This window comes from Saccoglossus kowalevskii, chromosome 18 (assembly GCF_978046115.1).
Source record: "Saccoglossus kowalevskii chromosome 18, keSacKowa6.1, whole genome shotgun sequence".
NCBI classification, from domain to species: Eukaryota; Metazoa; Hemichordata; class Enteropneusta; family Harrimaniidae; genus Saccoglossus; species Saccoglossus kowalevskii.
In genome coordinates this window covers 20,271,598-20,288,492 of record NC_140658.1, presented here as the reverse complement: position 1 = coordinate 20,288,492, position 16,895 = coordinate 20,271,598, and the positions used below count along the sequence as shown (strand labels likewise).

Below are 16,895 nucleotides of genomic sequence, written 5' to 3'. Positions count from 1 at the left end.
CTAACAAAAAAAAATTTGCAAGCAAACCAAAATTGCCTTTCACTGAGCTGACCTCCCCCCTCAAAAATCAAATGGTCCAACCCTTTTATGCCCCACAACCATTGCAATAAAGGGTCTGATTTTCAACATATGCATAGTTCTTCACACCGATGAATAATGTCCATCAAAACATCTTGTTATAAACTTATCATACTTATTATAACTTATTATTTTTATTTATTTATTTATAACTTATTATATTTACAAAAATCATTGTGGAAATTTGCAGAATTTTTTTTTATCAATGTCCAAAGTTGGACGACTTTTGCGAAAAATATCAGGGAAGAAGTAATCACTCATCTTGGAAGCATTCGTATGCAGAATTTCCAGTACCTATGAGTGTGAAATGACCTTCGTGATCCGCTAAAGATCATTGCACATGCACAATTTTTTTTATTCATGGTTTGCGCATTCAATTTTATAGACGATGTATAAACGTAATTTATTTTTTTTAGTTCTACTCTAATTTTCTTGTGTCAATAAGCAGCTTTCATCATGTAGATAAAACAAATTCTAAATAAAGAGCGAAGACAAAAGGTGTTTATATGATTGACACTGGCTTAAACATCATCTTGACTCTTCCTCTTTTCTTACCTCCATGACACGACAAAGCCAGCTTTAGTGGCCTGGGCATCCCCTACCCTCAGAAAAAGAAATTGCAAAATAAGTACCCAAAACTGCATTCTGATGGCATTTGGAGGCATTTCTGAAAGAATTTATGAGAACAAATGAACTGACAGGCCTAATTTTACTTTATATATTTACCAAGATATTTAAGGTACCAGTAATGTTTATTCATGGAAAAAATACATAAACTGAGTTATGTACAATATATATTTTCAAACCTGAGTGGTAAAAATGATTCATTCAGGAACTAGATAGAATAGATGATATGATATGATGAGAGAGTATGCACACTTCAGCTTACAAAATACACAAAAACTAGGAGTAGTCCATTCATGAGTAAAAGGTCAGACAAGTTAGATTTTATGGTAACAAAATTCTTTTAGTTATTAGGTAGCCCATGTTTGAAGTGCATCATCATGCTTCTAATTATTTCACCAAAAATGTGTCTGTGTAATATTAAGAATATATTTGATATTCTGTTTTTTGCAAAATTATAATGTTACAGTATTACATTACTCATTTTGTTAAAACAAACTTACTGAAATATGACTCTGGAATAACTGGAGTAGCACAGTCTACCACCCCATACAGTTTGGCAATGGTGTGTATAGTATATTTGTGAATTTGAAAAATTCAGGGAGATGCCAAGGAATGTCCAGCAGAGCACTATCATGTTTATTAGATAATGATTTATGTATACTGCACTGATCTTAAATAATTGAATGTTGTGTCAGATGTGAAAATGTTTTTTTTTTTTTTTTTTAGGAAAACCTGCTAAAATAGCAAAATATGAACATATTTTATAACAATGATATATATCATTCATTATTGTTTATATAAAAAACCAAAACCCGTAAGGCCCTGTATTTATTATAGATAATTATGACACAATTTTTTTCTTCTTTCGCATGAAATAATAGATTGCTTTGAATCAACCCTTGTGGATGGAGAGTATAGCACAGAAGTTTATACAAGCATGGATAACAGTGATACAAGTGACATTTATGATTTCAGTACAACTCTCGTGGATGGTGAATTTGATTTAAGCATACATGATAATGACATTGAAAATATATCTGATTGTATGCAGTCATCACCTTTGAATGCTTCCACTCCCCAAAAAAGACGTCGCATATCAATGCCCTTACAAGATCCAAGAAATGTGCTGTTTAGACAATGCTGTGAAGATCATTGTCTTTTTCACTTAAGCCCCTTTGATGTTAAAGACAGTGAAGCAGTATTTAAAGAACAATACAGTGAAAGTGCACAAAAACAGTACATACTAAGCCAGATTCGCCAACATTCTTACACTAAATATGTGAAGAATAGAGCAGTTGTGACAACTGTGTTAGTAATAAATGGTAAGAGGGTTTGCCCAAAAGCATGGTGCCTTGTGTATAATGTATCTGATAAAAGATACAAAGAATGTGTGCATGCTTTTGTTCAGAATAAGAAAGAGCTTGTTCATAAAAACAAGGGAAGAAGATGGCAGATGGATAAAACAGCAAAAGCTCTTGGTTGGATGAGATTTCGCTTTGAAAGAATTGGTGATTTTATGCCACATAAAGAAAAAATATATCTACCCGTCTTCTATAATGCCACTATGCTGTATGACCGAATGAAGAGGGAGCTTGCTGAACGACTTTGGAGTGAAACTGATGTGATATGTTATTCATATTTCCGTGCTGTTTGGCTGAAATTTCTGCCAGAGTTTGTAATTGAACAAGTAAGTACATGGACATTTTTGTACATAATATCAATGCATTTGTTCAATCTGTGGAAAAATCAGCTAAAGTTATTTTTGTTCATAATTACATGTAGCATCTCAACAAATTGCCCACTTGACACTTTAAGTAGTTTCTTGTGTTATAACACTTGTGTGAAAAACATTTATTTAAATAAATTTTTCTACTTCAGCGATATTTTCAGTCTCGAAAGAATGAACCCAGTTGCATCAATATTTGGTGAGAAGTGCTACCTGTATATCTAGTGAATTTACAATTAATATAACTATTAATTATTAACCAAAAAGGCTGACAGATAATAATTTGCTGCAGGAAAAACATGTCTGGTGGTCCTTTAAAATGTGTTGGAAAGTCTGTACTTGATTCATATGACAGACAACCTACTTCTAAGTTCCCATGAATGATATCACAACCAGTATTTGGTACCATTTTGAAAATCTAGCACTATATTTACAGGGATTTTCTTATCTTTGCTTAAAAAAGTTAAAATCGGATGTAAAAATCAAAACTAGACTCGACTAACTCATGGAGAGTTTTTGCACAAACAATACATAAAAGATACATAAAAAGCAAAATGTTGTGTCTATATTCTGAAAAAAAAATTGTACTTAAAAATGTGTATTCTGTATTTGACAAACAGTATGTAATTTTTTTTGGAATAGCGAACTGAATTTAGTGTGTGTGGAGATTGTGTACAAATAACAGAGGCACTGGAACAAGCAACATCAGAAGCAGAAAGAAATGCAATAAGAAAGACAAAACATCAGCATGAACATCTTATAAGGTAAGATATTTTGTACATTCCATTCTATACTATAATCGCAGTTTCAATATTAAATGTAAACATGCTCTGTGCAAAAAGGTGTTGAAAGTACCTAGTATGTATGTATTGCGAGATGATTTCCGAACTTATCTTTGTACATGCAGCACAGAAAGAAACTTTTACCATACTGCACGTGAAATGGCTGTAAGAGAACCAGAAGAGCTAACATGCATTATACAAGATGGAATGGACCAGAAAAAAACGAATGTGCCAAAGCTATCAAAAAATGACAAAAACACAGAACATCTTCTACGAGTACCAATGCATGCAACAGGTGAATAAATACCACATTATTGTAATTCTGAAAGTTTAGTTCAACAAATGAATGCTAGTAAAACCCATCATTTGCCCATGGTCCATCTGCTAATATAATTGCATTAACCCCATATTTTTCCTCTTGAATTTTGAATCACTGAAGAATGTCCCATCTTGATAACAACATCGATGATAACACATGCTAGAAATCGTAAAGGCTCAAATGCTTGTTTGTAAACATTGACACGCTATGGCCATCTGACGCATACGCATGTGATGACTCCCCCGCTTTAATAGTAACATATTTTCAATTGGACTCTTCTTGCAAAGACACTAACACAAATTCTGATACCCTGGTAAATGAACATGCAAATACTGGTCAGTGATTAATTTGCATGCTTTGTGGTTAGGTCATTACAATATTTGCATCATCAGAATGGCCCAATATACTGTAAATTGATTCATTTTCTCTGGGTTTAAATTGTCAAAATAAGGGCAAATAAAACCCAGTGAATGGTTAATCCCCTTACAGTACTTGGTGGATGGGTTTGTCATAGTACTCGTATGTATTTGGGTCATTACCATGATTTTATCAGTATACTTTATTTCCTCTATTAGAAGTGTACTTCTAATAGAAGTGCATCTAGCCCAAAAATTTTGACCATAGAAACACCTCTGTCATTTACCTGTGTACTTCTAACAGAGAAAATACAGTAATCCTAATTTGTAATTCAAATCAAATGGTAGAAATTTACACACAGGTGCAAGGCTACAATACTTGCCCACTAATTATTTTGATGTAACCACCTGTTAAAAATGTTATCCACATCAGTGTTTTTTTACTTTCATGTGAGAAGAAGCTGATTGAGACTTATAAATAAGAGAATTTCAAATTGAAACTAATGCCAATAAAAATACAATATAATAATAACTGACTAAAATTGTTTAAGGACAAGGAGTTCACCTCCTATTCACGATGTAGCTTGTGTTTTTTTGTGTTTGTGATTAAAGGCTTTTTTTCTGTGCTTAGGTTGTTTGTTCCATACAAATGTACCAGAGGGTAAAATAGCATCTGTGAGACTTGATATAAATCAATTCCCACATGATAGTAATATGACAATGAACAACTTCCTTTGGACATTGGAGGATAATGTGGACAGACTTGGGCGTAATTTGCATGCCCAGTTTGACAACTGTTTTCGGGAAAACAAGAACAGATTCATGTTGTGCCTAGGAAGTTTGCTAGTGGAATTCAATATTTTTCATGAGGTATGTCATCATGTGATTTTTGTAAGGATAGTTTTATAAGCGCAGTTTGATGATCTGTTCAATACACACATGATTATATCAATGTAAATGAACAAATGATTTTCACAGTATTTTGTGTCTTACGACCAGCTATATACAGTGTGTGGCTAACATCATATGTGAAGCCCTTTGTTTTGGGATAAAACATATTTTCTTTTTAGCACATGTTTCAGGAACAGTGACATAAATTTCCACAGCAGCCTGCAAGTGAGTCTAAGCTTAGTGGTGGTAATAAAAAAATACATGATGATTTTGTGAATTTATATGTGATTATTCCCTCCTTGACCAACAGCACACCTGCAATGCTAAAAAAAATATTTTTGGGGCATTGAGCTTAATTTGGTTCTTTACCACCACCAGCAAAAATAGGCCTATATTATATGCCTGGCCAGCTACAGCCAAAGGTGTTCTTAAAGTTGTATTATGTTCAGAGTTCTCCATAAGGGGTTTTAGGTGGGCGGCTTGACCATAAAATGTTACAGTCGCCTAGTTACTGTCTCCACTCGCTCACTAACATACATCCAGCTGAAATGATTTGTAAAAAGCTTGCATTGTTCTTCCCAACCCAAAACAAAAGCGTAGTTGCCCGGCTCTTTATTTTGCTATTGTTTCAAGAGTCCAGAGATAAACAATGACCACTGGAAGTCTGCAAGCAGTTATCAAGTGTATTCATGGTAATGTGTCAATCGCCTACATTCATTGTCGCCTGGCATTGTTGACACTTATTTGCTCACAATACACAACTACAGCAGTTTCACTTCACAGCTGTATTTTTAGTAATCGTCTTCCGATCACAAAATAAGGGAGTAAATACGAACGAAATATATGCAAACAAAATAAAAAATATATTAGCAGATTGCATGTAAACTTGAAAATTCTAGTCGTATTTATAACGTTCCCTTGATTTTCATCATGAAACAACATGGAGAAGGCAAATTGATTGATGACCTTTTGGCCTAGGTTGCATGAGGGAACAGTGCATTCTGGGTATTTGTATACTGAATTTGGAAATTTGTATTTACGAATATTGCCTCATATCGTGTTCCCCTGACAAATTATTGGCATAAATCAGGTAAATTGAGGAAGAAGGTACCCGGATTGAGGTTAACATACAGTTATGGCAAGAGGTAGACATACAAAAATTTTAACCTCTATTACAATAACCTGATTGGCTGTCATGGTCATGAGGTATAATAATAACAATTGTTGCGCCGTTATGAGGGTTCCTAATTGTAAAAACCTAATATATGTGTATACTTCAAAAAACGATGAATGTTATTCCAATGGCTGGTCTGTTATATGCAGGTAATACCATTGTCCTTAAAATCGAAAGGATAGGCATGTTTTACCTGCATTACGTTGATATAAGAAAACTGTAAGTTAGAAAGTAAAACTTGTGGTGAAATAAAGATATGTACGCATGCACAGAACGAAAATGTTATCATATCATATGCTAATTTTATGTAAATGAAGAGAGTAAAAAATGTTTCGCATTCTGTGGTGAGATACATCAAACGCGAAACACGCACTGTGACAATAGAACTAGCAGTGTTCCCTAATTGGGTGTTGGGGGACTGTCCTTGATTTGAGACTCTCAGAGTTGTTGAGAACTCAGTCTTTAGAAGCAGACTGTTTTCAGGCTTTATACTGTATGTAGCATAGTGAAACATTTTTAACAAAAATTAAAACATAACAACTTTAAAACATACTGTATGTATATAGTTATAATATAATCATGTATATAAAATATTTTACCATTTTTTTTAGGATACACCTTCTAAAGATGCTTTCTCTTTCTTCACGATAAAACAATATTATTGTTTAAATATAAATTAATACCTCATGAATCTCTTCTGCTTTTAAATTTTGCAGGTGCTGTTTCATTTTTTGCCAGTTGGACACACTCATGAGGTAATTAGTTACATTTGTATCTGCAGTCATGATATGACAAAATCAGTAAGTCTAAAATCTAATGAAACTGTAAATTGTGACTTTTAGGATTCCAATGGTTGTCAATGTCATTACCGGTAGTTCATTTAATATCACTCAGCATATGTTTTAGCAAAAACATGTACAGTTATAAAACCCATTCTCTCTTTGTGCCTTCAGGATGTGGACCAAATGTTCAGCAGAGTGTCCACTGCTCTATATAAAACAAATGCATACACAATACCAGGTAGATACAACATTATTCAGCATTATCATTCACCACACACAATAAAAATAAACTGCATTTGTGAAGAACTTAAATTTTTTCTTCATCTGTCTAAACTGGTTAATACTTTTCACACTATTTTGGTAACATTCATTAAAATAAACTACCAGTAGAGTATTTAAAAATTAGATTAAAATCTATCTTAAAAGACCAACAGTCATGTCATCCCAGTGTGTAAATTATATGTAAATAAACATTTCACAACACATTAATGTGTTGGGCTTATTCAAACAAGACGTGCTGGGACAACTGCCACACTTTAATGATATGATTATCAGTCAAAACCTGAGCCTCCCTCCTTGCCAAGTTAGTCATTTACTGGCTATAAACTACTTGCAAGTATGGGATTTTTGGTCAAATTTCAGCTACAAATCTTTTAGTCAAAACTGAAATCTTTCCTGAATGTTACCATTATTTACTATTAACTGCCTTTGCTTCAGATTATATGTTTTTATTTTTTGGCTAATTTGTAATCTGATTTGGCAAATACGAACTTAATCTTATTGCAATTGTACATACTCCAGAGAGATCACTGTTTTGTTAATCTGCAAGTGACTCTACGTGTCTTGTGCACAGAGATTCAGGCTATCATTTATACATAAATAACAACTAATTCCATTGAAACAATGTGACATGTTTTCAAAATGATATCTTGGTAATTTTTAGATTTGGAAAATGTCATTCATAATAGTTATACCCCAACCATTGATGTCAAAGAAACTAAGTATATGTTCAATATCAAGGAATGGCTCGAGCCACACATGGAGTCTACCTTCAGAGGGCATTCTGTGCCCCACTGTTTCCGGTTTAGAAGATTTAGAGGTGTTGTAAGGATGCATTACAAGATGTGGTCTTCTGATCCATGGATACCAGAATACACGGAGGGCGATGAAGATTCGTATGGGTTAATATGCTGTAGTGTAAGTAAAATCTGTCTGTCTAAGATTATTATCGATTAATAAGATGCAGATTCCTTTGTTGAATTAACCATGAAAATAACATGTCACAGAGCCATCAAAATGCATACTTTGATCATTGGTGACAAAAAAAAAAGTTCCCCAGCATTAATTCAAAGATGCTACTTATTAAATTAAACTAATTATATTACAGAGTGTGCCAGATGTGGATGACATTCCAGACTTTGTGCAACCATGTTTGGAGAAAATTGATGTTCCTAAACTGATGAAGGACATACCTAACGGTTATGGGTCACGACTACCAAGTGGTGCACACGAATACTGGAAGACATTTTTTGATGCCATAGGAGAGTATGAACAGGTACATCAGTCAGTTTATGCTCAGTACTTGGAAAATATTAATTGCAAAGTATAAATATATACAAAGTATATAAGTTGCCAACAAAACTATATGATTGTTAAATATTGGATTAAAATTTTTTCATATTGTTTAACCCAATGCGAAATCATTTCTACCTTTTATCTATGCAGATTCCAACTAAATTTAATACATGGCCATTGAAGACACTGGCTGAAGCAATGGAAGCACGAAACACCAACAACGTAGATAATACTGCAGTTCCTGACAATATAACAGAAATACAAAATAAATTGGCAAGACCATGTCCTCCAGTATGTACATTTTATTACCTTAATCTTGGAAAGGTATTTTAGAGGGGTAATGTCTGTCCCGCCTGCGTCGTTGTTGTCATCATTGTCCATCTGGCTTAAACAATTTTGTGGGTTCAATAACTCAGGATTTTATCCAATTCTTTTCAAATCATATGTTGTCAAGAATGATAACATCTCAAACACGTTTAGCTCATATATTGTTGGAAATATTTATGAAAATATAGTTTCAAAATTCACATAGACTTAACAATGGCTTTGTATATAGTCAACATGTTAATTGAAATGAACTTTGACCCAAGATAAAAACTGTATCCAGGAATGTGTTTCCATGAAACAATGACCTCTATTTGGTGATCTTTACTAAAAATGGCTAAATAAGGGATGAACCATTTTTTTTTAGGAATGATATTTTACGTCTAACCATGTAATTTGTATCACGCTTGAAGAACACAAAACATGTGGGAGTATGGGTAGCTCACCTGACTTTAAATGACTTTTTTTTCATTATATTTTTATATAAGTATCTAGGTTGCTTTTTTATTTACAGTGTTTGTACTTTGATGATGGTCCTCTTGTATATTAGTTCATTTGGTAACATTACATAACAATATTTTTGTAGGTGCGATGTACAGATGAGTACTTTTTTTGCAGTACATGTTGATGGTACAATTGACATTACATTATTTTTGTTCTTGAGTGGCATTCTTGTAAAGTGCTGAAGCATGTCAGATGTTAACTTTATTTCCTTAATTGTTTCAGGTTGTTATTGGTAATCAGGGTAGAAGAGCTGAAGATGTGCAACAGGTAGAGGACTACAGTACATTACAAGTAGGAGTAATGGTAGCTGTATTTTGCCCAGAATATAACGAATTACCACAAATTGGGAAAGTTGTGGATGTGACAGATGACCAGTTTAAAATTCACTGGCATTGTGGCAAGTGGAACACAGCCTGGATACCACATTTTCAAAGAATTGGGAGGAAAAAGACACCATGGGAGGATTGGCAACCAAAAGAATCTGCTCTTCTATGGGACTTTCATCTGACAGCTAGGAAAATGCTAAAAAAAACAACTGTGGAAGAGTTGAAAATTAGATACAGGACTCTGAAAATTGAAAACTCATAATATAACAATTGCAGTGTAGTCCCCAATTGTCTTGTTTTGAGAATGCGTATGACCTTTTTTTGGCCACTACATTTACAGTGGCTGCCATAATCATTTATTCAGGAAACCAACTAAACACATTAACTGTTCTTTTAATGAGTTTCCTGCCTGCTTTGCTAGACAAGTTTTTTATATTTTATTTTTAGTGTTCATTGGAATCGCAACAGGCTTCAAGCAAGTCTAACTTGTCGCTGGTTACTGATACATATTACGACTTCATACACTGATACAATTTACCAGTCTTGGCACTAGTTATATAACATGCCTAGCAAAGTTGACAGCAAACTTTTTATGGAAACAACAATATTGCAAAGAAACTTCATAGGGGCTTTGCAGTTTTCCTAAACGAATTATTATTGTACCTGCTGTAAAACAGAGTAAATCTATTGTACAAAGGGTGTGGTAATATGTGTGTCCAATGCAAATTTGCAGTCAGTCATGTGATAGTTTTTTTTTTTAAATCAGGAAAACTTCACAATTTACAGATTCATTAATTTAGTGGGATGTTGTTTTAATGGCCCTTTTTAGCTCCGCTGTTATCAAAAAAGATTGAGCAGAGTTTATGGTATGACTGATTCTCAGTCGTCGCCGCTGTCCATATCCGCGTCAACTTTTATCTTGTACAGAACGATTTAGCCAAATACTTTTATATTTGCACCAAAGATGATTGGGCTTATTCCCTGTCAAAATTGTTAAATTACAAACTTATATCATATTGTTTTGAAATTTGGTATGAATGATCCTGGTGTAGAGTAGACTCATAATTATCAATTTCATTACACTATATGCAAATTTCTATTTTTAGTGATTTTTTTTTAGCTCTGCTGTCATCGAAGATGACTGAGCAGAGCTCATGGTATGACTAATCCTCCATGTAGTCCCATGTTTGCAGCCAACATAATCAAGGTCACTTGTTTTTTGGCTTGTTTATGAGTGTTGTGTAATAATTAGAGACATTGAAATGTTTCCAATGATCTTTAGTGTCTGATCAAGGGCATTAGCTTGTATATGTATGATGTATAACGACTGCGGGAACTCAAATGGAGCCCACATATCATATCATATCCACAGAATATGTACCATTACACTCTTGTGTTAAACAGCAGAGCTCTTTCGACCGTCAGGCTGCTTGCTCATTTGTGCACCACTGATGGCCGTAGTTTAATTTTACTTAATTAAAAGCTTTATAATCGACAGTGACTGCGTTCATTTGTGCACCACTGATGGCCATAGTTTAATTTTACTTAATTAAAAGCTTTATAATCGACAGTGACTGCGTTCATTTGTGCACCACTGATGGCCATAGTTTAATTTTACTTATTTAAAAGCTTTGTATTTGACAGTGATGGCGTTCATTTGTGCACCACTGATGGCCATAGTTTAATTTTACTTAATTAAAAGCTTTGTATTTGACAGTGATGGCGTTCATTTGTGCACCACTGATGGCCATAGTTTAATTTTACTTATTTAAAAGCTTTGTATTTGACAGTGATGGCGTTCATTTGTGCACCACTGATGGCCATAGTTTAATTTTACTTATTTAAAAGCTTTGTATTTGACAGTGATGGCGTTCATTTGTGCACCATTGCTAGCCATAGTTTAATTTTACTTATTTAAAAGCTTTGTATTTGACAGTGATGGCGTTCATTTGTGCACCACTGATGGCCATAGTTTATTTTTACTTATTTAAAAGCTTTGTATTTGGCAGTGATGGCGTTCATTTGTGCACCACTGATGGCCATAGTTTAATTTTACTTATTTAAAAGCTTTGTATTTGACAGTGATGGCGTTCATTTGTGCACCATTGCTACGGCCATAGTTTAATTTTACTTATTTAAAAGCTTTGTATTTGACAGTGATGGCGTTCATTTGTGCACCATTGCTAGCCATAGTTTAATTTTACTTATTTAAAAGCTTTGTATTTGACAGTGATGGTGTTCATTTGTGCACCATTGCTAGCCATAGTTTAATTTTACTTATTTAAAAGCTTTGTATTTGACAGTGATGGCGTTCATTTGTGCACCACTGATGGCCATAGTTTAATTTTACTTATTTATAAGCTTTGTATTTGGCAGTGATGGCGTTCATTTGTGCACCACTGATGGCCATAGTTTAATTTTACTTATTTAAAAGCTTTGTATTTGACAGTGATGGCGTTCATTTGTGCACCACTGATGGCCATAGTTTAATTTTACTTATTTAAAAGCTTTGTATTTGACAATGATTGTGTTCATTTGTGCACCATTAAAACACAGCTTTAAAGTATGCTATGATTATTGATAATTACAATTGATATTTTATAGTTTATTTCTCAGTATTGAGCCAATTCATGCAAGGCTCAAAATATTTACATTTTTGTACAGTAAACAACTTTATATCATCTAGTGCTGTAGTAAAATGAATTTTCAATCTTCATAATAAGGAATAAATTATAATGGACTTGTATTTACTTATTTTGTGCAGTTTGTCATTGTGTCAGTTATGAATGATATTATGGAAGATTTCCTTTCGCATGATAAAAAATTGCATTTATGCAATTGAATTGTTCAACAATTTTTGGGACAATGATTTTTTAGTATATAGCCAAGCTTATTCTGTTTTATGAAAACCTAGTCATTTTATTTTAAAAATAAAATCCCCTGCTGATAGTTGGAAAACTTAAATGCTTGCACTAGGACAGTGTAAAAGTAAAAATAAATATTCTATTTTCACATTTCTTATAATTGTGATACAAAAGTTTATGTAACAGCTGTCAATAAAGCTGCAAATACAGATTTTACATGCACATATTAGCAATTACTTAGGAAAAGAATATCCCAAAATAGTTCAGAAGGTGTTCCCCGAAAGTACCAAAACATATATTTATATATAAAATTCCTGACATTTCCTAAAATGATATAATGTATATATGAGATAAATGTCAGGACGAGTCAGAATGATGTCAACATCCATGGTTACCTGCATTAATAATTATTATATAGTATGTTATATTACATACATTATTTGAGGAGCAATCGTGACATTTGGAGCAAATATTAGTAGTTTAGTCGAAAATATTGTAATTACATTTTGACTATCCCAATAATTATTACAGGTGTCTGACTGGGGGGTTGTAATGTTGTACTACCATATTCTAGTAGAAGAGTGAATCCAAATATTATCACATGAAATGCAATACGATAATAGAAACCAAAAAGCTATTTAAAATTTATTTATTGTAATTCCATTTTTTATATAGCCATCAATAACAATTAAATGAATGGATGGATTGACAGCAATGAGTCGAGACTCGCATAATGCATTTTGATTCTTGTCTGCAAACAGTGATACACTGCATATTCAATTATTATGACATCAGCTGAACAAATACAAAACATTGAATATGCAGTGTATCACTGTTTGCAAACGAGAATATTAACCATCGTGCATAGACTATGGCTTCTCGTATTGATGGATCATTTTTATGTCAAACATTGCTATGAGATACACAAATCGATGTTCACTTCACTGTACAGCTATTGCAAAACGATGAATATTAAAAACACGTTCTATACACCTTTAACTGGTACACACACGTCATCAGACAAACATTGGTGTAATTCTGAAAGCTAATGATGTCAACACTGCTCGAATAAAATCACAGTATGCTCTCACAATATTTGCCACAATGGTAAAAGTATTGGATATGAACAACATTAGTTACCCTTTACATGAATACATTCCTTCGATTCAAAATGTGTACTAAACTGAAAGCTGACAATGGATTGGATAAAGGAAACAATTAATTCTGGGCCCAGAGTTCAAAATGTCATCATACAGATGATGTTAATGTTGTCACATGATAATGTAATCAACAATGAACAATAAACCACTATATTACACAAACTTGTCACGCTCTACAGCAGGAAAATCACTTAATAATTTTATTTTGTATCCAATTTAATTTGTATACATCTTGTAACAATAAGAAATAAAGTTATAATGTTATAATGTATATTTGTATAAACTATGTTCTATTGGACACATTGAATTGAATATATTACATGTGTGTATTGTTTGAATACAATCAGTTCTGGCATATCACGAAAACAAATTTTACCAGTCAGACTTTTCAATCAGATAATGCATCAAGATAGATGGCGTATATCAAACTCCTAAGAAATGATATCACGCCCGAGATTGAGTTGTCCTATAATGAAATAATTTTAATGAAATAAAATCAATTAAACGAGAAGTGCATGAGTAGTGTATTAACGATGTGCATTCCCTTGGTCGGTCCAAGCCTTTCTTGGATTCAGGTTTGGAAACAATACATACTGTCAGCAGATATCACATACGGTACAATAGCATTTGGCTAACGACTTGCCAAAGCAGTACGTGCTTTATGTGCATCCACTCCATTATTAATAGCGTCACTGCTTTCAATGATAGCAGCACTCTGTAGAGGATCTAACATCATATCAGATTCAATGGCACCAGGAGTTTGATTTTCTTCAGGTGGTTCAACATTCACACCACCCTATGAGAAAAAAAACTATGAGCTGTCACATTTTTAGATAATAATAACAATAACAATAACAATAATAATAATGATTCATATACAATTACTATATTGAACGTCTAACCACTACTACTTCAAGAATAAAGTCAAAGTATATTACTTTACATATACATGTAATATGATGTCACTGATTAGAATAATATACATTCAACGTAATAAATCTGTTCTGGGTATGGTGAATTTTAAACTCGTTATGGGAGTTTAATATTATAAAGAAAGACACAAATTAAAAACAATGTAGGCACACTATTGGAACATGGATCTTGAAAAAATAACTAGCACCAAAGAAAAAAGACGCTACACGAAGCATTCCAAAATCATTGCCTTGTTACAATCAAAAAAGGGGTATTCAATGCTTTGAAAAGGAGAACGCATCTGATTAATACTGACCTGTAGTCACAATGATGGCAGCAGAATACAGAGTTAAGGTAGAAATGTAGGTTCGTGGGCACTTTTTTTTTTTTAGCTTTTTATTACACAAACAGTCTTGGCTATAGACTGTTCAAATTTTGTAGAATTGTGAATAGTGGAACATACTCAAAATACGATTTTAAAATATAGAAAACGGGTACAAACATTCTCTCCTTTGAATGCTTAGCAAGATTTAGCAAGGCTATAAATAAATAATCAAAAAGAAACATGGTGAAAAAAAAGTAATGACGGGATCTCCATATAATGCACGATATTTAACTTTTTACAAAACGATAATAGGTTTAAATTGGAACTGTTACAGCCATTTTAATTATGAGCATTAGCAAACTTCTTACTGAGTGAATTGTTATGCAAATTAGCAATTATCTCAGCTTCTTTTTAGTGCACATCCCAGAACTTTAAAAAATATAGCTCCTCGTCGCTTTGACCTTTTGTTTTGAAATTTTCACAAATGATTGACAATGTGTTTATCTTCAAAACACCGTCGGGGTATTGTTTTTGGTTGAACAGTGTTACAACAATCGTACAGACAACTAGTCTGGGTGTTAATATATGCATAAACTTGAAGTAGTAAAATTTGGGCTGCTGCCTTGCAAAATTGACAACTGGTAGACAGTTTTCAGGACGGCACTTTCTTCATAGTAAACAGATGTACCCATAAACCAATTTTGACAGTAAACAGAAGCATGGTTTAGAAGCTATTTTTTTAAATCACTTGACCAAAAAAGCACATTTTTGTGCACATTTCAAACTACAGTGTCCATAACAAAAATACTAAAAAAAATTTAAAATTCATACAATAAGCTTTCCGAAAATATATAGTTTTGTGGACAGGGGAGTTCATCTTGGTTTCCTGATCAACTAATTAAAATACCTGTCAGGTAAACTGCATCTCTACCTTAAATTAGACTGAATTTTATTATGAGAAAGCTATCATTGAATATTTAGCTTCCTTCTGTACTTATTCAATTTGAACGCATTTTTTCTAGATATATGTTATTAAAGTATTATGTTCAAACCTGTGCACAATTATAACCAGTCATAAAAGAATATTCCAACAAAGTGAATTAAGTGGAATATTTATTTCTCAGCTCATTCCGTACATGTGACGAATTTCTTAAGAGACATTGTCTTCATTTTTCGAAAACATTGTTTTGATTACAACTCAGACAGATGTATGGTGGGTGCAATATGCGAAAACAATATGTGCTCACGTTTTTGGAAATATCTGTAATCACATTGTGTATAGCATAATATAAATTTATCATCTTTTTATTTCTCTGTGAACTCTATTGTGTTTAACATTCAGCTAGTGTATATGGACTTATAAATTTGATAACTGACTGTGAGGTTGAATATTTTCGGGTATGTTATGTTTAATTTAGCAGTGATTTTCCTGTTGTTGTAGAGCGTGACTAGTTTGTGCAATATGGTGGTTTATTGTTCATTGTTGATTACATTATCATGTGACAACATTGACATCATCGGTATGATGACATTTTGAACTCTGGGCCCAGAATTAATTGTTTCCCTTATACAATCCATTGTCAGCTTTCAACTTAGTACACATCGATAGAATGTATTCATATTAAGTGTAAAGGGTAACTAATGTTATTCATATCCAATATCTTTACCATTGTGGCAAATATTGTGAGAGCATACTGTGATTTTATTCGAGCAGTGTTGACATCATTAGCTTTCAGAATTACACCAATGTTTGTATGATGACGTGTGTGTACCAGTTAAAAGTGTATAGAACGTGTTTCTAATATTCATCCTGTACAGTGAAGTGAGCACCGATTTGTGTATCTCATAGCAATGTTTGACATAAAAAAACGATCCATCAATATGAGAAGCCATATCCTGTGCACGATGGTTAATAATATCTGTTTTACAGTGTCCATGAAATGACTAAGTTAGTTCTGTGTGGTGTTATCATTAGACAGCCTTTATGACAACCCAACATGACTTCACACACTTCTTTAAGTCATATATAGTGGTGGCTACCGATATACAAAATATGTCACTGCCAGGTTCATATTGAACTAGAACTAACCATGTAGTTTTATTCTCTGTAGTTTTATGTTGCACTACAGAAATTCAAAGCAGTAAATAAATTGAAAAATCAATACTAGGC

The 16,895-nt window shown here is 33.1% G+C and overlaps 1 protein-coding gene across 1 annotated transcript; it reads left to right on the top strand.

The window, feature by feature from the left end:
- The first annotated feature begins 1,620 nt into the window (after nucleotides 1-1,620).
- On the top strand, nucleotides 1,621-9,744 carry LOC102805396 (uncharacterized). Its single transcript, XM_085493360.1, has 10 exons — nucleotides 1,621-2,392; nucleotides 3,074-3,195; nucleotides 3,339-3,508; nucleotides 4,520-4,758; nucleotides 6,670-6,708; nucleotides 6,907-6,973; nucleotides 7,679-7,932; nucleotides 8,123-8,290; nucleotides 8,461-8,601; nucleotides 9,361-9,744. Exons 1-10 carry the CDS (start codon nucleotides 1,643-1,645, stop codon nucleotides 9,724-9,726), a joined length of 2,316 nt encoding a protein of 771 aa, XP_085349486.1. The 5' UTR covers nucleotides 1,621-1,642; the 3' UTR covers nucleotides 9,727-9,744.
- Nucleotides 9,745-16,895: the final 7,151 nt, after the last annotated feature.